The sequence below is a fragment of the Gymnogyps californianus genome, chromosome 2 (genome assembly GCF_018139145.2).
Source record: "Gymnogyps californianus isolate 813 chromosome 2, ASM1813914v2, whole genome shotgun sequence".
Classification (NCBI taxonomy): domain Eukaryota; kingdom Metazoa; phylum Chordata; class Aves; order Accipitriformes; family Cathartidae; genus Gymnogyps; species Gymnogyps californianus.
The window spans coordinates 112,124,032-112,147,062 of NC_059472.1; the positions used below are offsets into that span (position 1 = coordinate 112,124,032).

General features: G+C 41.0%; 1 protein-coding gene across 2 annotated transcripts in view; it reads left to right on the plus strand.

Annotated features, from left to right (window-relative positions):
• AMPH (amphiphysin) overlaps positions 1-23,031 on the plus strand; it is a 122,063-nt gene that overhangs the window by 85,797 nt on the left and 13,235 nt on the right. The window contains exons 10-17 of one of the 2 annotated variants that reach the window (XM_050915809.1): positions 21-159; positions 1,670-1,798; positions 6,710-6,817; positions 10,124-10,147; positions 11,807-11,830; positions 14,449-14,481; positions 15,894-15,944; positions 18,003-18,119. In XM_050915809.1, coding sequence (XP_050771766.1) covers positions 21-159; positions 1,670-1,798; positions 6,710-6,817; positions 10,124-10,147; positions 11,807-11,830; positions 14,449-14,481; positions 15,894-15,944; positions 18,003-18,119 — 625 coding nt within the window. The remainder of the gene's footprint in view (positions 1-20; positions 160-1,669; positions 1,799-6,709; positions 6,818-10,123; positions 10,148-11,806; positions 11,831-14,448; positions 14,482-15,893; positions 15,945-18,002; positions 18,120-23,031) is intronic. The other variant, XM_050915810.1, reaches the window with a different exon arrangement.

A 23,031-nucleotide genomic window follows, 5' to 3' on the forward strand; every position in this document is an offset into this window, starting at 1 on the left:
ATTGCTTTGCTTTTGTCTAGTGATTCAGGTCCACTCCGCATTGCAAAAACACCGTCACCACCAGAGGAGGTCTCTCCCCTGCCTAGCCCTACTGCTAGTCCCAATCATATGCTGGCACCAGCATCTCCGGCACCAGCCCGACCTAAGTCACCCACACAGGTAAGCAGAAACCTAGCAGGAGAAACTGGGCTGTTGTGCAGTAAAAGACAGCTGAGACGATGGATTTTTCATCTAGGCTGTGACTGAGAAATGACAGAGAGGCCACTGGCTCTGTTGCACTCTGTTCTGTTCATTGGTTGTTCATCCCTGTGTCACAAGCATGGGTGGAAAGTGGTTTTTACGTAAGGGGGAATGAAGAAAATTTAAGATGCCCAGTGAACTGGGGGGACTTGTGGTGACAAAGCAAAACACTTCTTAAAAAGTTGCATAGTCTCTAAGGACCCGTATCCCAGCAGTGATAGTTTGAAAAACCTATTTCTAAAACCTCCTCGTGAATTTCAGTACATTATATATTTCTGCTATTCATTCATCCTCAAATTTATGCTTACCCTGGAAAAAAATTAGCTAGTGAGTATGTACTGGTCTGGCCAACCTCTAAAACAGTGAATAATAGAGCTAGCTTAAATACAGCTGTGATAATTACTGATAATTAAAGGCTTATTGGTTGTAATTAACACTGGATTGAGAAGTTTGACACGGTTGGAGTCACTGGAGTCATTTCTGTTCTCACCAGTATTGGTGAAATAAGAATCAGTATCATGCATCAGTTTCATCTGTAGCATAAGAGTTGTATGTGATACTTCATGAACATAGCAAAGACTTGTGTTGATGTTACTGATGTTTTCAGAATTGGGATAGTTTCTGTGCTGATTGCTATTTCTATGGTGGGAGCACATCAGAAGAAATTTAGTTTTGCATTTAGTTACATGTGAGCATATTTGTTTTCTCTGGTCCCCCAAAATGTGACACCTCACTGCCTGAATATTCATCTGGTAGGACTCAGATTAGTCTTACTGGTACCAATGGTGTTATGTCACTATACCACCTGAGGCTGTGGATTTTTTTTCTTGGTATTTTGACAGATTTTAAAATTATCCAATAGTATTTGGTATTATTCCAAGCAATTATTTTGTCATAGTTATGTGAATCTCTGGAGAGCAGGGGGAATAAGTAACCTAAGCACCTTTGAAGTGCTGTGGTTCCCAGAGATGATATGAGCTTAGCATTAAGTAGGCTTTAAAGGTAGCGACAGGTGAGCAGGGACAAAATCCCAAAGCTAAACAGGAATGAACTTAAGCAGCCAAAAAGCTGCAGAGGCCTGGCTCTGTGCAGTATTGCCCTTCCAACTACGGGCTGCGTAGGAGAGGAAGTGTCTTGCACTGTGTGCCCGTCACAGCAGAAAAAAATCAGCCAAGAAATGCTTTTGTATGAAATCTTAAACCTTGAGTTGGAATGAGTTTGAAACATAGAGTTGTTTTGCTTTTCCCGCAATGTTTATTTCAAGGCATTTGGTGCTGAACAACCAAACAGTTCCTTTCAACCCATGGTTTATTCCCACATTTGAGGTGAAGCAGCAGAGGTAAAAACCTAACACAAATTGTTTAGACCTAGCTTAAAGCTCTTTCTTTTATCCCTGAACTAGTCTGTGACATTTTTGCTGTCTGCCTAGCTGAGGAAAGGTCCGCCAGTCCCACCACTGCCTAAGCTCACACCCACGAAGGAGTTGCAACAGGAGAACATCATTAACTTCTTTGACGACAACTTTGTCCCAGAAATCAATGTGACGACCCCATCACAGGTAAGCTTCAGGGGATGGTGTATGGGTACAACCTTGTAATCACCCTAAGTTCTCCAAGATCGTGGCCTTGGGGCTGATCTCCGTGGGGAGGGAGGAAGAGGGTGCAGGTAGAAGGCAGAGGCACAATTACCATTTTATGTTATCTTGAAAGGGTCACACATACGGTGTTTTATCTTTGAATAGGCCACACATAATCACGCAAAAAGGCTAACATTGCTAACATATTGAAAAAAATGAGAGATTTCCTGAGAGGCCTGACTAAAAATTCTGCAAAGCAGCCATGTTTGAGATTTAACTGCATCCAGGTTGCATTACAAGCTGAGAGGTCATCTAAGATGCTTTTTTTCTAATCCTAAGCATCTCAAGTGGCACTTTACAGTGATCCTTCATTATTTCTGTTTCTTCCATCAAAATCACAAAAAGTATTCCTTTTTTCTTTTGAGTGATTTAAAAAAAATGGAACTTGGCTGTTTCAATCAACTTTTTGCAGGTATAAAAGGCTGTTCCAGCTAGATTATTCATTCACTTGGTTTTGACTCATAGAAACACTACTTACACAGCAGAGAAGTTATCAAAATTACTTTTATCTCATTATTATGAAATTATGAAATTTTTTAAAATTGCATATAACAAACAGAAAAGCCAGACTTGTGTAAAATAAGTCTGTATAATTTGTATTCAGTTAGTCAACTTTTATGCAGTTATGGTAACTGCTGGTTGTTCAATAATAGACCCTGTGTATTATGGTAATTACAACTCTAAAACGTGACCCTGTGTCTGATAGGCTGGGAAGAAATATGCAGATCTGAAGCTTATGCAGAATGTTTATGAATTTTTGTTTTCATGTGAATTATTGTTTTTGTACCAATTCATTTGACAACACAGGATGATGTAGGCACAGCAATGAAAAACAAAATTATTTTAGAGAATTTGAACATGTGATGTTTTGTTTTCTTGTGGAGGAGAGAAAAAGGCATTGCCATCCATAGGGATCTATTTGGAAGAGAAAAGAGTTATTTATAGTTAAGTCCCCACGCAATTAAAGAATTAATAGCAGCTTCCAGTGTGCAGCCACCATTGGGCCCTCCTGCTGAAGGGAGATTGCAGGTCTGTTGCATCATTGTATCCTGACTTCATGGGAGTTATCACTCTGACAGCGCGAGCCTTGACACCGGTGGTAAGAGTTGGTGTAACCTCTGCTAGATGTGGCCCCCTGCATTAAATGCTGTATCCACCTAACCTTCACCTGTCAGGCCAGCCAGGGAAGCAGAAATGGAACCAGTTTGCTTTTCTATTAAGAGCTGACACTGGAATGGGGCTTTAAATGAGTGTAAGTCACATTTCCAGAATCTTTACATCTTTTCCACGAGAGATTGGTATAAAAATGGAATGGCATAATAAAGGTGGGGCGTGCTTCTGAGAACTGAAATCTTTCCCTTGTGCCTCAAGGAAAAATGGATCTCCCTTCAGTGAGTGATTTATGTTCCTCCCTCCTCCACAGTCAATGACCTGGGAATGACCTAAGCTATTCCCTGGCCACCTTCTCGTGAATCATCTGCACTTCTCCCTCCACAAAACCCACGCCCATCACTTAAAGCATCCTTACTGTATCTGAGATCTCTGAGTATGTACAGGCATACCCAAATAGTGTGATGTGTAGGTTTTATATCCTTCTGTAAGAGAACCAGTTATTGAAAATACATTGCATGAAATCCACAGGAAACGTGGACTTATTGCTCTTGGTGCTTAAGGCATCTCCTGTACTCCCAGAGCCCTTGTTGGGCAGTGTGGAGGAAGCTATCGAGCCTGCAGAGCCCTCTAATGGTTCAGGACTTCCCAAAGGACCACCACTGGTGTCCCTGTCACTGTGCTCATGCAGAGGAACAAAACCAACAGTCTGATGAATAGACCTTTGCTGCTTTAATCCCATATTTCAGAGAGGATTACGAACAGGCCAAACACTTTTCTCCTCTGGAACACAAGTAGCCTGTAATTGTTGTTGTTCATCTTTCTTTACCAAGGAGGGCTAATGTGTTTGATGTTGTGCAAGATGCTGAAAGACAGTTCTGCTTGATGCTGTTGAATATTTTGGACCTGATTCAACAAAGCAGCTCACACTTCTATTTTATTCCTTGTCAACAATGGATTTAATTACAGCTAAGTAAAAAAAAGAGGTGAGAAGATGTGATATCTGGGTGACCAGATGAAAGGATCATTTAGAAATGAGTGGTCCTTGCTTTATTTCTTGTTTTCTTCACATCACATTGCTCCCTAGTGTCCAGTTACTAGCTCGGACATTGTAGGCCTTTAATATGCCCCCTCCAGGTACTTAATGTGTCTGAGTGTGTCTGGCAGCTCTGAAGTGAACAACCCATATCTACTAGGGCTATTTTAAGGCTTGTACAGACTGTGTGCAGAGAGGGAGTGGCAGTTCTGGTGGTCCTTGCGGGTTTCTTGTGCCTTCTCCATCCCTTGTGCATACATGTCCTCTAAGAGGTACAGCCTTGCTTCTGCCACAGCCACGTCTTTCAAATGTGGCATTTATTCATGCTTTGTCATGCTATGGTGGAATTAACACAGGATGATTGGCAGGCTTTCATGTCACAGCTTTGTCCCTTATCAAGGGATTTCCTGAGGTTCCTGTTTCTCCTAAATCTCCATCTAATGTGATATCTCAGTTATGCTATATGTTTATTTGGGCCTTTGTTCCTAGTTACAAGTGTTCTCTTCATTTTGGTCTGAGAGTAATGAGTAATGGTAATTTTTGCAGTCAGTGATCAGTACCCTGTCACTACAGATACCTTAGCTGTCATCACGCATGGCCTAAGCGAGACTCCTATTCATTTGATTCAGTCCTCATAAATAACAACTTCATTCTCGAACCTCACTGAAAGATAATTAACTTTTCCATCTCCATCCATTTCTGATTATATGCTAGTTAATGCTGTGTTGTTTCATCAAGCTGTATGACCATATGAGTACTAGTGCCTCAAGGGCATATGTGAAGGAATCTAAATACGTCGGATGAAAGGCATGACAGAATGAATGTAATGCTGGTTACTGGTGGGAAGGGCTGTTTTGGTTTTGACTTTTTAAAGTGTGAGACCATTAACACTGGCTTCAGTGCATCAGACCAGTTATCCATCATCACCAGTGGCCAACAGCAGAGGCCAAGGGAAGAATATAAAACAAGGCAAGCAACGTTAGTACTCCTTACACCCCCTTCTCCTATAGTCTCCCAGCCTCCAGCCATTTGCAGCTCAGGGGCTTCCTCAACATGATTTCTACCTATTTAGTAATCCTCAACAGACTACCTGGCCACAAATTTGTTCAGTCTTTCAGCACATGTAAATTTTTCACATTCATACTACATGATGGCAAGGAGGTCCCCAGCTGAACTCTGTGCCACATGGAGCACCACCACCTTTTCTTTATTCTGCATCTGCCTCCATCAACTTCGCTGCCACCTGCCTTCCTGCTTTGGAGGAGTCATGGAGCAGCCAAACCCCAATGCCTCTCATGCTGGTGCAGACCCCACTTGCATCACCCCTAGCACTCCTCTTCCAGACTGAAGAGTTCCAGGTCATTCAGTCATTCCTAGCATGGGAGCTGAGGAGTTATTTTGACCATGTTTTCAGATGATACAGAGAGCTCAGATGTCTTGTGGCATATGGAAGCCATTAATTACCTACGTTTGAATATCTGTTTACCAATAGTAACACTAATTTGGAAAGTTGACACTCATAAATGTTTTAATAAAAGATTGCTTATTTTACTATTATTATCATCATCATCATCATTATTATCATCTCCTAGTTTTGCTGTTCTTACAACTGCCCTGTGGTTGTAGACTGCCCCTGCTGTGCACTTTGGTCACAGTCAGGAACAGGACATTGGACTATGCTGTCTGACCCTGTGTTACCATTCTTACATAAGATTATATGTGAATGTATGTGTACAAATAATTTCCCATGGTATCATTTCCAATCTGAACTCTTTTCAAAATAGCATTCTAATGAATACTTTACTATCTACATATTCTGTACATCAAAAGAGAAGCTTCTCTCAGTATTTAACGCTGAACAAATAGCAGTAGGCAGTACTAGCCTTGTTACCAAAACCAAGATGCTTGCCTAGAATATTTATCATTAGTGATAATTAAATCTCAGCTACAGTTTCATGCTAATTAAAATTTTATGTTGAAGCACACTAATTATTTGTTCGTGTTACTTTACAGCGGGAAAGACCTGTAGCCCATTGAACCAATGTATATATTTGTAGTGACTTCAGAGGACTTGGCTAATTCATTAATTGCAAACAAAAAAAGGGTCTACCATGTAATCCAGTTTTGTAAGAGCAGATCAGTGTAGCAAGATTTAGTTAGTGTTATGTAAGATGTTTCCTAAAGTTTAGAGCTAAGGGCAGCATTAAATGTAAATTGGTATTCATGTTCAGAACTGAAATTTAGTTCAAATGCATTTATGTCCTTCTATATTGGCTTTTTACTAATGTTTGTGTTTGGGGAGAGATTCACTTATTAGAATGTATGGACATTGAGTGTCATTTATGTAGTTTTTAATTTTGGTGTCTGTCTCAAAGCACTTTAAAAGGGCCTTCACAGTCAAACAGTGAACAGTCAGCACTTTCCAAAAGGGCTGCGATTTGTTTAGCCTGAAAAGGCAAAGCTGCACTACAGAGAAAACAAAGGTGTCATAAGAGCGAAGCTCATAAAAATAAAATTAAAAGTTACACTAAAGCTCAGGAAAGTCTTCAGAGCTTCCTTCCATCCTGGCTTGCACCACAGCTAGAAAGTCTGCGATACAATTTTTTTCTTGGGCCTCTTAATATTTTGCTGCCCAGGGCAGCTTTTGAAAGATGAGTATCTCAAGAGTTATGTTTCTCTTCTAACAGAACGAAGTTCCTGAAGCTAAGAAAGAGGAATCTTTGCTAGATTTGGACTTCGACCCTTTCAAGCCAGAAGTTGTATCAACAGGAGTTACTCATTCACCCATGTCTCAGGTATCTCTTTTCCTTGAGGTAGACAAAGCATATGAATGCAACATGCTGTGTTTGGTAGCAAAGATTTGCCTCCTGTACTAATGAGCAGTCTATCTGCAGTGTCTGAAAAACTTGATCTTCCTGAGCAGCTCTAGTCAACCATCTATCTTTCCCCTTCAGTAACCCTGTACTTGATGATATACTGGAAGGAGAGGAAATTGTCAGGTGGTAAAATGCGATGCCTGCCAATGCTGGTACCTTGGCCTTGACTTCGGTGTGCCATTATTTTCCATCTTTAGAATAGCTCTTAGTGCCAACATTGTAATTCTCCAGCGCCTGATTTTTTTGACAATTTTTCTGACCTGGCTTTGACTCTTCATGTCTGGAAAGATGCCTCAGGGGACCTAGGTCTCGTGGAGTCAGCATGCAATTGCTTTGCTGTGATGGAGTTTCTTTACCAAGCAGTGGATATGATCTGAGTGGTTTTGCTTTTGTAAATCTATTTTAGACCTAACCTCAAGGAAAATGAAAGGATGGAATAGGATGTTTCCTTGCAGGATGTTGTGTTAAAGAAATTCTGCATTCTATCGTAATATTTGCTATGGTAGTTTCTTGCAGCAATATGAAAAAAAGAAGAAAAGTAAAAGAAGAAAAAAGGCTGATATATCAAGTTGCTGATTTTCATTGGCTTACTCTAGAGGAGCTGCTATTTTAAGATCCAAAACTCGCCCTTCACTACCCATAAGGCTGATAGTACAGTAGGGAAGTTCTCCTGGCCAGCAGAGTTGTAGCTGTGTTGCACACAGAGAAGGAAACAGTATTAACACACTGTTAGCAAAACCTATTATCCCTGTGGCTATCACTAACCTGGCTTGTACTGTGAGACACGAGAGGACTAATCAGCTGTTCAGGAATGCAGCACTGGGAAAGGAGTGAGAAGACAAGAAGCTTTAAGGCTGAGATAGTCCTGGTTCTCTGCTGATCTCTTCCTCAGTTAATTAATTTCTTATTTGGTGTGCAGTCCTAGTTATGTAATGAGGTCTATCGTGATCTCTGATGGGTTATGCGCTGTCCGAAAAACAGTGTATTGTCAGCACTCCAAACATTAGCTGAAATTTCTCATTGTGGTTTGCTAGGAGAAGTGTTTAATTATAGCAGAGGCTTTGTGCATCTTACTTGTTATTTTCCTTGCTCCCTCTAAACAGGGAAGGGGAAGGAAATTCCTTGGCATTCAGCAGTGACAGAAAACTCTAGCTGTGACTTTACCAACTCTGCCCTTTCAGCTTGTCTTGTAATAATGCTGGTTAGAGCAGTGGGATTATTAAACCAAAGACATTTAACTTTTGTGACAGAGCACGTTTGTCCTGACATCATATTGTACAGATTGTAGAAGAGTTTATTAGTTTAGTGAAAAAGAGTTGTTTTAGATTCAACTGTACCATGAAATACAGAATATAATTCTGTGTAGAAAAGTACATTGTAAGTTTTCATCTAGGTACATAGGAAGCATTCACTGAGCACCTTCAGTTTCTCCTCTCCCCTCACCTTTCCTCCCAACATATGTACATGAGAAAGGATGGTCCACATCCACAAGAGCATGTGCGTGAGTCAGAGCACTGTGTTTTTAGCAGAAGGGAAGACAGCCCTGCAGTCTGGGTCTTGGTCTCACTGGATGTGGCACGGTCATTGCTATGGCAGCATAGACAGAATGAGACCTGTGGTTGCAGTCTTTGGAGAGCCCTGTGCTACCTTGCAGGGAGATTAAGAGAGCCTTAAGTGGTATTTCTATATGTGTATAGTTTTTGCCTCAGTCACGGATATTTTCCCCTCAGCAAACTGCTGAAGCAGTGATGTGAAGACAGGAGTAGTCATCTGCTTCATGATGCCTCGGGAGGCCTGGCATGACTTCCCTATTGATCATTTAATTAATTACCTCCCTTCACTGCTCTGCAAGGGTGATCAAACCACAGTAAGTGAGCCCTGGTCTGCGCTTCCTCACTTGCTTTTCTGTTTTTATGGCTGCTTCAGAAATGGCCTTTCTAAACGCGCATGGCCCTCCCCTCTGTTTGCTAGCTGTGGTCTGTCTCACCTTTCCCTCAGTTTATTCCTTCACCCTCATGCTCAAAGTCTCACGAGCAATGAAAGGAAAGTGAAAAAAAGAAAAATGAGCAATCTCTCCTTCCATGGAAGTCAGTAGGACATCTAGGGTTTGTACCAGTTAGCGCTATAAGAACAGACCTATAGTTTTCCTTAAAGCTTGAATGTTCAGCTAATAATGTTACAGTGGAGTAAGCAGGTACACTTGTGAATTACATCCACAGAAGCGGCACGTACCTGGACTTAAACCAAATTAAACTGATTGAGAAATGGCTGTTGATGTTAATTTGCTGTAAATCTGAGTAGTGAGTTGTTACTGTGTCTTTTGTTCCTGAAAGCAGAAAATGTTCAGAGAGCCATTCAGCCCTTATAAAATAAGAAGCAGTCAAGAAAAGAAGCTAAATGCAGCAATCCTTTCTCTCAGGCAAATGTTAGATGACACATTTAACATTTGCAAATATTTCAGGAACAGTTTTACATTTTACTTTATGAACATCTTTAGTTTTGGTTTTTCATGGACTTTAACCTAGGTGTGAATATAGTAGGTATGTTTTGAAGCATCTCAGACAGCTTCTGGGACCAACCAGCAGAGTTCCTTCTCATGTGGTGGGCTATTAATATTGGCATGAAGTCTGCTGCTTTTCTTTCATCTGTCCATTCAGCTCTTCTGCTGAGAGGTCACTAACATTTATTACTTAACAGACTGGACAAGAAAATGAAAACATTGGTCTACTTTCTTGTTTTCTTTCCCCAAAAGCATGCCATTTTCCTTCCTGGTGTCAGAGTTATGAGAAAACCCACTTGTTCTCAGTGGATAGCTGGATCATTTTTTAACTGGCTAAAAAACCTGACCTATATAAGCTCTTTAAAGCATACAACTTGCAGAGACTCCTGTACCTGTTGAAAGTTATTCAGTCACCAGCTCAGAATCTGGCTGTTACTCAAGCACGCGGCGGTGTAGTTTGCTGGAAAGAAATAACTGCTTTGAAGTGGGAAATACCACAATCCATCACATACTGCCCATCCTATTTAACCAAAAAGTGTATTATGTAGGTATGTACCCACACACACGCACGCACACATGCGCTAATCTATAAAATATATATGTATTATAAATATGCATATAAGTTCTCTCTTATTAGTTAATGCACACAGTTATGTAGCGTGTTGAACGTACAGTATAGGAACAGAATTTTTCTAAGAGCCTTTTTTTTCTGGCCCTTTTTTCAGACATTGCCATGGGATCTATGGACGGTAAGCCTGACATTTATCATTGTGAATTGGGATATTTCTGTGCTTCTGATTTTTTAACACCCTAAACTCAGATTTACAATGCTTTTACCAAAAGCCGAGATAAAGAATTTACAGACCGTGACAAACACTTTCAAGTATATGAAGCCACTGGGGATCTTCTAAAACGAACAACAACAAAAAGTAATCTCTGTTGCTTGGCCTACAAAACCTAAATGATGTCAGAAGTCTAGGCTAATAAGATTCACAATCATTATAGCTAAGTATGTGTTGCTTTTGTTCTCATACCTGAATGACAGCTATTAGAGGGTAGGAATGAATGCTAGTCACCTGTTTTAACTATCTGAAAGTGTAGTTCCTCAGGACTTTAACCCAACGGACAACCATTTTCTCAAAATTCAGGAGTGAAGAAAGAATTTAACTTGTCTTTGTGGACATACAGTGAACTGGAGTTATTCAAAAAAGAAGCTGCTACTTTAGGAAACTGCATGAATCCTTCCTTCTTCCTCGTGGTGGCAAATCAGATACAATGATCTGCAGGAAGAAAACAACTCATTTTTGTGAGCTTTCTTTTGACTTTGTGTCATGGAGATAGCTGGGTTGACTTGATGTGGAGCCTGGTACGCTCATTTTTGACCTTTTGCAGCTTCAGCCAGCACAGAAATCTGTGGATGCTTCTTGTGCATTCAGATTTGCAGCACTGTTTTGTTAACACATAGCGTATGTGATATATGTTAAATGCTCATCTCTTTCTATTGGGAAAGGTTAAATAAAGCCTGAAAAAACAGTCACGTATTTAGGCTAGCCAAAATTTCAAGGCTGCCAATATCTAGACCAGCTAAAATAACCCAGAATTGTTTCAAATTTATTGCTCTAAACTTATATTAGATAGCTTTATTAATGTCTTCCTTTCGCACAGTTTTATTTATAGCTTGTTAATATTATATATGTATTCTGTATTGTAATTATTTTCCTCTTTGATCTAGTTTAAAAAAAATAGAGTAAGTAGTGAGCTTCACAGCTAAATGTTTGAAATTACGGATACTCAACCTTTTACTGAGTTTCTCTTAGTAAGTTGAGCGCAGAGCAGTTGTTGGATCTTCCTTGCGGCATTTGTATCTGTTCAAAGTGGCAGTGTAGACAGCAGGCTTTGTGACTTGATGCCTTACTGTGTGTGGATGTAAATGCCTCTGCATGGCACAGGGTGATGGAGAATCGGAGCTGCACACTCAGGGCCCTCTGCACTGCCTGAGTGATACAGTGATGCCGTAGTGTAAATACAAGTAAGCCCCACTGCCACTTGCGTTGTTTCCTTCCTTGGTCACTGTCTCCCAGAGCAACCCCTCTTTTCAATTGAGATGTAATAGGGTTCCTGAGATAAAAATGTCGGTGGCTCGCAGAGGAAAGCAAGGTGTGATAAATATTCAACATACATGTAGAACTTCTTTTATAATGTAATGCAAAGGCTGGAAGCATGGCTTAAATTCAGAGGCCTGGGATTAGTCTTCTGTGGAATGGCAGGAGAGGACCGCCACTCCTTCCCCACACCAATTTGGTAACTGCTGCTGGTTAGACAACTGCTAATTAATGAACTGCTGCTGTAACAAAGTACATCATGTTCTTCTTTTCTGTGTTTTATATGTATGATTTTCTTCTATACAGACAAGCAACGAATTGGTGCAGCCGGTAAGCAAACCTCCCCCCAAAATCACAACCACTCTAGAGACATGCTTTAATCAGTGTGGAGTAATACATAGTTTTCTGGTTTTGTCTATCAGTGCTGCTCTTTTACATTGCAATCTATTGCCTCCAAATGTTGCAAACCACATAGCTTTTCCTTAAACGGGTTAATTTAGTCACTTTCATTCTTTAAATTAAAATTGCTCTAGTAAAATATAAATTTTGTGTTTTCTCATCAAGTCCTCCTTTATCTTTTTCATCTTGTGTTTTTTCTTTGCTTTTCTGTCTGCTTAAAGCCTGATTCTTCAAAAAGTCTTTCCCTGTGTAACCTGGTCATGGAGGAAACCCCAAACAGTGGGTCATCAGAAGATACTAACAGATCTCAGACTGATCTAGGTTCACTCAACTGGGGCCTAGATGTTAGCACACCCAGTGTCAGCCAGGAAATTACTGCAGGTGGTTCTTTGCTTTTCCCTGGGGCAGAGCAAACCTCAAGCGAATCCACGGGTACTCTGCCTGCTGGTGTTTGGCCTGCTGTAGGTGAGCAGGAGGATGCTGCACCAGGGTCAGCTTCTGTAAATGAAAACCAGAGGACTTCACTGGAGGACCAGTTGGATGCCAAAAATGTCCCATGGGAAGATGCGGTGACCGATCACCCTTTAGAGAACATAACCAGTTTTGAGACACCCATCCTGGGAACCGATAGCTTGTTGGATGAACCCCTCCCATGTGATGTGCAAAAGGCAGAGGAAGAGCGGGAGGAAGACGAGCGAGCAGGTGTCAAGCCAAGTGAAAAGGTAGAGACCAGAGCTGTTAACTACAAGGAGGTAGAAGGTACAGAGGAATTGGAAGAGCAAGGTTGCAAAACCAAAGGAAACAGTGAGGCAGAACTTCATAAGGGTTTAGCAAAATCAGATCTTGAAATTTTAGTCAGCACAGAGGTAGCAAATTTACATGAGTTGGAAGATAATAATGGGGATGCTGGGAGAGCTAGTGGTGCTAACGTAGAAAACCCTAGGGCAGAAGAATTAACATGGGTCAATGTCATTGAGGAGGCAGATGGAGAAATACCATTGTTGAGCACAGGGCTGGAAGGTGGGGACAAAATAGTGGCGGACAACTGTAAAACTGTAGAAAGCACTGGCGCTGAACCTGAGAGAGTCTTTAGTATCTGGGATCAGGACCATGAAAGGACGTTTGAGGATGGCTTAGACCAAACTGACAGTGGTACTGGAGAGAGTACATCCATGGAGTGTATAAACATGATGGCACGTGTTGACCTAGAGGTAACTGACCACACAGAAAAGGATCCTACAGATACTGGAAACGTTCTGTGTGATGCTGAATTATTCAGTGCAGAAGAGTCTGGTAAAGGAACCGAAGACAATAGCATCAGCCTCCTCCCAAATGGTAGTGCTGCTGCTGAAGGTCAAGCTGCTGCTGAAAAAGAGTGGGCATTGCTGCCCGAGACAGCTGATGCTGCTAGCACAAGCTGTGGTAATCCTTGCCTAGATAATGCAGAAGACCAAGTGACAGGTAGGGCTGCAGCAGCAGTCACTGAAGAGCATCCTAGTAGCAGTGGTGTTCCTGAAGCCTTGGAAACAGACCCCTGGCTGGCAAACTGGGATCCAACAGTTACTAATGATTCCTGGGGTTTTTCTAATCTGTCAGATGGCCAAGCCAATGGACTGGATAATTGGCCCTTTTTCCCCAAGCAGCAAGACTCAGAGGAAGGTAACATGGAAAATGTTTGGTTAGGCATTAGGGATAAATGGTCTACGCAAGACCTAGGAGGGACTGATAACAGCTGGGGAGAAGTAGGTGCGAGCACAAACAATAAAAGTCAGGAGGCACCAGTAAAACAAGGCTTGCCTGGGGAGCAGGCGGGCATTAGCAATCCTGGACCGAGCAAGGAGATAGCTAGACCCTTGACTCTGTTTCAAATGGGAAATTCCAGAAATGCTAGCACCGAGAGTTCAACTAGTCCTAAAGACAATGAGACCAACAACTCAGATTTATCTGAAGATGAAATTGCTAACCGGAGATATGGATTGTTGTACCAGGAAATTGAGGCTGATAAAGAAGAGGTACCTACCCCAGTGTGTAGCCTAGTCTAGACAAAGAGTTCCTTAGGCCGTGCATAACCTTGTCGTTTAAAAACAATCCATTTGTGTGTTTCCCACTGCCCCTCCTAAACCCGTGCAATTCTTTTTTTGAAAAATTGCCATGCAACTGTTCATAGTGTGGTGCCCTTCAGCCGTGTAATGAAGCAGGCTGACAAAAATGCATTTCAAAATGGTGAATGAAGCTTTGATCTGTGAAGGCATGTTGTGTCTCACAGGTTTTGTGTTTTGTATGTATAACTTTACATGCACTTAGTCTTCTTTTTAATTATTATTTTATAAAAATACTTAAGTTACTCTGCTTTTTTTTGTCATTTTCTTTAAGCCTGTGACACCTGTTATCAAATAGCACTGTCATCAAATTTCTTGCTGCCTTACCCTTCATTTTATTTTTTTTTTAATGTCTGCCCTACATTTTTATTTTGCAAATAAAAATGTTTTGACTCATGTTCTGATTTAGTAAACAAATGATAATTTGTTCTGATCTTCACTTCTACATAGGCATCCAGCACAGCATTTAATGGATTTGCACAGGTAAGAAATAAACATGTTTTGAGGTTATTTTTTTTCTGTGCTGTTAGGAAGGGATTAGGACTGGCTGTACAATTTCAGGAAATCTGTTCTACAGACAAGCTGCACAACAATGTCATACTGACTCAAATCCAAACCTTGTCTGTTCTCAGAAATTATTCCTAGAAGCTACTAGAATGATGCTAATATTCTTGGTACTCTTGGCCTGACTGAATTTAATAGCAAAAATCCGACTACCTTAGTGGGACTGATTTTTTTCCTCCGAAAAGGACTGGTTTAGCTTTTTTATTGTGCTCTCTTCTGGATTTTTCTCACAATCCCAAAATCCTGTAAAAAGCATGGTTTCCTCAGTTTCGCATATTTTCAGTGACTCTGTGTGTGTATATATATAATGAGTTTTATTTGTTTCTGCATCTTTATTTTCATTTAAGGTATATTTTAATCTGGAAGTTAAACCTAAATTATTTATTTGCTGCTCTGCTGATGGTGAGACTGTGTTAGGCATTGCAGAGATACAGCATATGAAGATACCATGTTTATGCTTTCAAATTCCAGGGCTGTGCCAAGATCCCAAATTTCAGGTGGATAACCTGGGGCCTCATTAATTTCCAGCATCCTTTTAGAGACTGGCTCATCCACAGCACACCCTGTACACCATTTTTTAAAAGCACCCAAAAAGGCTGAGTTTATACAAGGATGGAAATGAGTCTTCCAGTGCTTAACCATTCTGCCTCAGGACATTTAAATTAGTAAAGGATCCAGAAGGAAGGGGCAAAGCACAAGGCTACCACCTCTAATAATTAAGGCAAAATGTTTACCCCGAGGAAATCAAAATTTGATGCCCCCACTGCAGTAGGAAAAGGATTTGGCCCATCAATATTTTGCAAATTAATTGGTTCTGAATGAGTAAGATGTTGGAAAACATCTCAATTTTTGTACCTTCTTAATGCAAGTAAAATTTTGTATCCATAACGACTATAGTTACTATTCAAATAAAAGCCCAGAATCAAGAGGATGTGAAAGTAGCTTAGAGCTCGTGTACTCCCCAGGCACAGGCACGTGTAGTCTGCAAAAAAGATTCTGAGTTTCACAACTTAGAAGTGCATTGTACCTGAAACAAAGTCCTTGCAATTCGCATGTATTTAATGAAGGGTTTTTCACTGCCTTTAATAACATCGCATGGTTTAGAAGCATAGAATATAGAATTGAAAAAGGAATGCCTTTAATATTAATAGTGCTTAACCAATAATTATTATTAATACCTATTTAGATTATCTATTTGTCATCTTATTCTATGTGAATTTATTTATGACTTTACCTGAATAAACCATTAAAAAAATCAGGTCTTTGATAGACACCTGCAAACATCCCGTCTCAAATATTTTTGCATCATTGGTTTTCATTTCTATATCTAGGATACCTCTGCGTTTACAGTGCAATCAAATGAGAATGTGACAGAGCCTTTGGTAAGTGGTGGCTTTTGCTTCCTTTTTAAATGCCTTGTAAAAAATGGCACCGTTTTTCCTTTATGCAAAGATATTTTCTCCTTTTTTGTGTTTTCCATCCTCTAAATCACAAAACCTTAACCTGGAAGAGTTGGCGGGTGATATCATTGTAGTTGTAAGTCTTTACTCCCTGAAATAGTCTTTCACAAGGATAGAACAGACAAAAACAAAAGAAAACCAGGATATTCTAAGATATGTTTGCTTTTCAAAGGTGTAGTCAAACAATTTGTTCATTTATTGCATTTAAGAAATGACAAGAATGAATACTATGGTCCTGTGCACAGCAAGCAGGTGATAGTGCATGATGGCTGTTTAAATGTCTCCAATATTGCTGTAGTTTTATCCACTCTCCACATATTAATAGTAGGCACAGTCTGCTTCTAAGGAGTGGAGAATCTTTTTGGAAGTGATCATACTTGGGCAGTTTCTGAGTTTCTCTTGCAGTCTTTGGTTAGCCTGGAGTAAGGATGTGGAATAGCAGCATTGCTGGGTGAGTGCTATAGCTACTTAATAGCAGCAGAGTGATACTCAATATTATTTAACGTGACTTTTGTATAATGCCTCCGGTGGTGCTTGTGTTCATAATGGTTACTGAATACAGTGAGAGTATTTTTACTTGTAGCTGAAATGTGGTAACTAGTCTGAAGACTGCTTGTCAACAAGTGACTTGAAGCATGTCAATGCAATCTGCATTATAACATTACCTGTGATTTTAATCCTGAAAGTTTCTTCCAGCGTTAAACCTCAGGAAACTCATTAGTCATCTTACCTGGGATAAATCTACTTTGTGTTTCTCATTTCAGTCCTGATTCTTCTTTGTGAAATTCCCTAGAGCTGGCATTAATACACTACACAGAGATTTCTGCACAGCATGGTATAATATAATGAATGTTTCTTTATGCTATGCCAAATCCTCAAGGTCTTGCTTGGGCAGACTTCTCTGTACCTCATTAAAAATCAGTCTGCTTAAGGAATATGTAAGAAAAGAAGTGAGAGGCTATGGGTTTTTTCCTGAAAAATATCAGAGAGGAGATTTTAGTATCTTTAAGAATTTCATGGAAGCTGTCTCTTCATCACAGGAGACCTTCTAGCCAGCTGCCTGTTATCAACTGCAAAGCAGCTAAATAGCTTTTGAGCTTCATATTATGCTGAGCAATTTGTTCATGGCAAATTAATCTACTGGGGTTATTTTATCTGGTTGAGTCAGCCATCTTATAAATGGAATATGCTGAGCACAGCTTGCAGCTCTCCCCTTGTATGCAGAGTGATGTCTCCATTGGAGATCGCAGTTTTGGTGTGAGCTATTTTGCCACAGGACTGAACGTGTTGCAGGGCTGGTGATATTTGCTAGATCCTCTTGCTAAAAAACAAGCTTAGGCCAGAATTTAAAAGGGTGGAAGTCCCAATAGTGGGTTGATAAATGGATGCCTTGTAGGTGATTCAGAGCTCAAGAGGGAGTGCATTTTAATAAGAAACCAGAGATGATTTTCACACTGCCAGAATTCCAGCAGTCAGTGGTTGCCCTTGTGCATATAAAAACTGTTTGAGTCTCTGCTAATTGCTTCTTACCTTCACTGGAGAAGGGATTATATTGTCTGAGAACAGACAGAACTAAGAAATAGGGGATAATTTTAAAAACTCATATTTGAAGCCCAGGGTTGGTACACACAAGTGCCAGTTTCAACTGCTGACCTTGCCATCAGTTTCTGGAGCATTTCTGAGCAAACTGAGTGCTTTCCCCTGACTTCCATTGCCCCTTTCTGTAACTCGGGAAGCTGATGCTTTCTTTCCTTGCGAGGGAGGGATGTAGGACTGGCTCAGTTTACATGTAGAACATTGAGGATGAAAATGCCCTTTAGATGCTGTAAGGCCAAGCACTGCTGTCCTCTCCCTGGCAAAGCCCGGCAAGATTGAGCCTGAAGCAGCACTGTGCCAGGCACAGTTCCCGTTCCCTTCCTCCCTCCCCACTATCATGTGCCTCTCAATAATTTTTCCACTGTCTACTTAATAAAACAAAAGACTGAGGCTGAAGAAGCTCCACCTGGGGAACCCAAGGTCGAGGAAACCCCTGCTGCTGCTGTTGCGGAAAAGGAGGGCGTCCCTGCTGAGCCTGTGGAGCCAGCAGAGCAGGCTGCGGTGAGTGACCTGTCCCCCATGCCACCTCTCGGGCCTCATCCGAGCCACCTTTTGTCATGCTGCATTTCAGCCATCCTTTCCATCGTCACCATCCATCCATGACTGGTTTCCCCAGCGCCCAGCTGTGTCACAGCATGCCTCTCCAGCACGTGTCCTCCTTTCAGCCCTAAAATGTCATTCCTCTTATGTTTGGCATTTTGGACTGAAGTTCAGCTGAGTGATTGTGGTTTCACAGATTGTTTGATTCCAGATGAACTTCAGAAGGGGAAAGAATTGATGCCATTTTTAAATGACCTTATTAGCAGTTTTCTCATTTCATTTCAAGCTGAGCTGTAAGCACTAAGCCAATGTACATCTTGTATGGTCCTTGCTAGAGCATGAAAATACCAGAAAAAAGTGATTGTAATATAAACGTCTACAAAGCTCATGGTTTTAGAAGCCAGCCATGAGCTGAAGAGGGAACTCCAAGCACCAGTTTGGAGATTTTTATGTGTCAGCATTCAGGAAACAGTGGGAGGAGAAGAAATGACAGCTCTGCAAGAAGAACAAAGTGGGGCACCCGATATCACTACAAATTAAGAGGTGGTCTGAGACGGTAGGCGTGGGGTTTTTCTGCTGACTAGCATCCCTTTTTATAACAGGTATCTCAGTGAATATCATTTTTATCCAACTGAGGTTCCTCTTCTACGTACTACTGTCAGAAGGTCTTGGCGGTGGGTGATACCCACAGGATAAGAAACCCTGGAGGAAAAATGCATCTGTTTTTGTATGCTGACAGTTTTCATGCTTTTCTCGAGACAATAACATGTTCAAAGTCTCTAATGAGTGTTTGTCACTGTTAGAATACGCAGATTACTATTGAAAAACTGGACAGAAAAAGGGGTTGTTTTGTGGTCGGTTCCTCTGCCACAGAAGCCAGTGGAAGCTGTATAGCCGTGCTTTTTGACCATCGAGCACAGTTTGGTGCCATAAGTGTTCCCAGAAGAACAAGGTTCAGCTTGCTGAACCGTTCTTGGCCTTGGGTGAGTCCCTATGTATCTTCATTTGCTAAGTAGGGATGATGATACCCAATTCATCATAAAATTAGGTGTTTTTCAGTAAGCATTTGATACACTGCCACATGGGAAGCAATGTTAAGCTGATGTAGATGCAAAGTAGCTGAAGAAAGCGGAAGTAGCAGGCACCTATAGGTGTGGCAGTGCAGGGCATAGACAGAAGACTTATTAGATATGCAACTACTGTAGCGTCTCATGGATCTGTCTCTGGAGCTGATCTTGTTTAACATTTTTATTAATGGCAATGGCTCAGACACTACAAGCCTAATGGTGACATTTATCGATGACTCCAGGTTGGAGTTTCATTAACTTAGGGGGATAGCATTAGGCCCACTAGCTCTACCTGCCAAGGACAGGCTGGTTATCTGCTGGTGGTGTTAGACCCATTAAAAAGCCACAGGTGATACTAAGCACCCTGTCTTCAGCAGAAAGGAAGAAGTACTAGTGTTGGTGTGCAAGGCTCTGGAGTACAAATGCAGTTTATTAAAGACCTTAAAGATGAATTGATGAGTTTGCCTGGGTGGTTCCAGCTGTCTGTACCATGGGATTAAAAAGCGGTATCCAGCACAAATGATACAAAGGGGCAGGTTGAACTTTAGCTGTAGCACCTGCTTAATTCATTCTTCCCTTGCTCCCATCTTCCTAAGAGAGGAAAAATAATTTATTGTAGAAGGAAAGAGGGGCAGTGCTGCGTGGGCTGTTCTGGAGGACTGAGGGGGAAAGGGAACATAATGCCTGTCTCTGTCCAGCCCTTCCTGTTCTCTGTGGACTCCTAGCAGCATTGCAGCTATGGAGGGAAGCAGTCCCGGTGTGTTCCCCAGAGCTATGTTTAGGGTTTAATTCTGATTACACTTGCATGAATTTTGAGTATTTATTTCTTTTTTTTTTAATTCACTTTTGTTCAATTCCATGGTACACACTGGAGCAAGTGACTTTCAGGATCATCCCCTTCCAATAACATAACCGAATGAAGAAAGCCCCACAGTCTGTGGAGACCAGGCTCTCCCCCTCCTGTGTGTTTTCTTTTCAGTTGATATAAATCACAGTAATAAACTGTCAACTCTGTAGTAAGGCAAAGAATGAAATTGCCTGTCTGAGGCACATTGTTTTGTCAAACTCTTGTCCAGAATGCCTCATGTCTAGTCAGAGTAAATTTGACAGTTTGGAATAAAGGAGGAGTGAGGGAAGGTGGAGAAAGGAGGGATGGGAAATCAGTCATTGGTCTGGAGCTGTCCTATTCCCATGAGTGAATGGCAGGGAATAATGTAGAAGAACAGATATTAATGAAGCTGAAAAGGTTGTTTCTAGATGGTTTTATTTTGACTATCTGTAAGGATTTAATGAAGAAAAAAATTGTAAAAGAAGTTCACCGTTTTTCTAAAAGGAAGCCAGCTCCTTTTTGTCTCACACTAAGACAAAGCAACGCTCTGAATCCTGTTGCACGTCTTAAGTGCTAATTAAACAACAGGCTGTGGCTGCAACACCACGCATCCGCTTGTCGACCAGCACAACCTTTTCAGATGATCTGTTTTGCTGCCTGACTGTCCATGAGGAGTTCTGGGTCTGCGGTCTGTTGGCAGCTGCTCTAGCCAAGGCACAGGACTGCAGAGCTGTTGGGAGAAAGGCAGAGAGAAACACAGTGCAAGAGCCAGGCAATTTAGGAGCAATCCAGGAGGAAGACTGTAGGCATTAAATAGAAGTTAAGCAGTTTTGATTAGGTTTGTGCTTTGGTTTTTTGTTGCTTTTTGAATATGAATTTGTCCTTGCTAATTTGGGAAAATAAGCTAAAGGTGTTAATTTTTAAAATGTCCAAATTGGAGTTATTCTGCATTTGGCTCTGAGGGGTTGTTATTTCAGGAAGGGCTTTCCAGGACTTGCAAAGAAGAGTTTTGAAGATTAGGATTAATGACAAATATGATCAAAGCTAAGGAAAAGTACACTGAGTTGCAAAAGATGAAAATGTGTCATTTCTCGACAGCAGTTCTGCATTCATTTGCTTTATGAGTGACAGTTTACTTTAAAAGTAGAGTTGTAAAATATTGATAGATACTTTCGTATTGGGAATCTTTTATCAAGTTTAGTAACTTCCAGTTTGGAGTGACAGCCACTAATCAGTTTAATTTTTCTGAGGTAAGTTTCCTGTCGCATCCCATTAATCCAGAAGATCTATGGCATGCGTTCTTCATTGTAGGAGCTTCGCAGTAAATTTTCTGGTAGGGTTTTCATTTAAATTAGGAAGAGAATGGTCCAGGGGATAGGGTACCACTTGCGGCTCAGGGAGTTTTGGATTCAGTTACTTGCTGTTTTATAGTCTTCCTGAACAAGATTGCCAAGACTTCATTACAAGAGCTCGTCAGAATTGCTGCCTGGGATGTCATTACATATTTTTGTCTGGGTCCTTCAGGTCTCAAATGCCATAGAACAAATAAAGTTTTTATTAGTAGCTGTCAACAGTTGATCCTTTTTGGGGAGGGGATAAAATGTTTGGTAACTGAAGGGACAGAATGACCATATGCACCAACAGAAGCGAGGTTAATCATGGTAAAAAGTACTTGCATGGACTTCTGCACACCGAAACAGTTGTTTCCCTATTTCTGTGGCATCCCCAAAGGCAGCTGTAAAATCCAAAGGATACAGTCTAAAGGATATAATGCATTAACTGCTGATTTATTTCTTTTTGAAATAATGCTACCCCTCTCACCACATCAATTTTTCACATTCAAACAAAGATGACATGAGAACATTATAATGAAGTGAAAGCTTGTGAAATCTTGTTATTTTCCTTTCTTCTTCTCCTGCTTGTGCGACATAGCGCTTGGAGTTGATAGCACTGCTGAGAGATTAGCTTTTTGACTTCCATTATGCTCGTTAGTTTGGAAAGAGCCTTTCAGTGCTTTGGGTCTGATGCCTGCCTGGACTCTGATGTTCTCCCACTAAAGCAGTCAGACACTCAGCTAAATACTGTGGTTTTCAAAGCTGTGTATAAGCATATATGAAACTAGCTCCTGATAAGCTCTTTGCAGACACTGAGCAAGTACAGCAAAGGCCAGGAAACAGCCTGCAGCTTTGAGAGTATCTAATTATGGTTGAATCCCACTGTAGGTACAATTCATGGTGCCCAAATGGCGGAGTATGTAATTTGGGAGAGCAATACAATGGCTAGATACAGAAGAGCGGTCAACTGTGTCCAAATTGTGAGTGTGCGGCTAAGTGCAGGTGCAAAGTTGGAGCATGAGGCCATTAAAAATATATGGCTCTCATATACGGGAGAGAACTGATGTAGAATAGTGTCATTCTGTTTAAGTCTGCAGAAGCAGATTTTTCTCTGTTCATGGAACTAGGGTGTTACTTTACTCAGATGTTATTTCAGTCATCCTTTTTACTAGGCTTTCATGCCCTAAAAATGGTACAGTTCATGCTACCATGCCTCTCTTCTCAAACCCCACCATCCACAAAATCCCAACTTCCAGCTAATCAAAAAAGCAAAAGCAAAATGCTACTAATTTGACTAGTGCACAATAGTCAAATCAGCTTTGGGAAGTCCCAAGCTTTAGGAAGCAAGGGGATCTCTCCTTACTTTCCCCTTTCCCACCAAAGTTGTGCTTTCAGTTAGCCTGGATAACAGTCCTCATTTAAAAATATCTATATGTATATATTAGATTCTTCTGCAAAGAGGCCCAAAGCTGGGCTGATGGGATTCTTACCAGAGAATATTGCCAGGGTATTATTAAGAGAAGGGCAGATGCTGGCACGTACTACAAAGTGCAGGATGATGCTCATTTCTGAAGGCAAACTGACTTGTAAATACAGCTGATGGCAGGAATTCAGCACTTTTTAATAGTAAAAGTAGGGAGGAC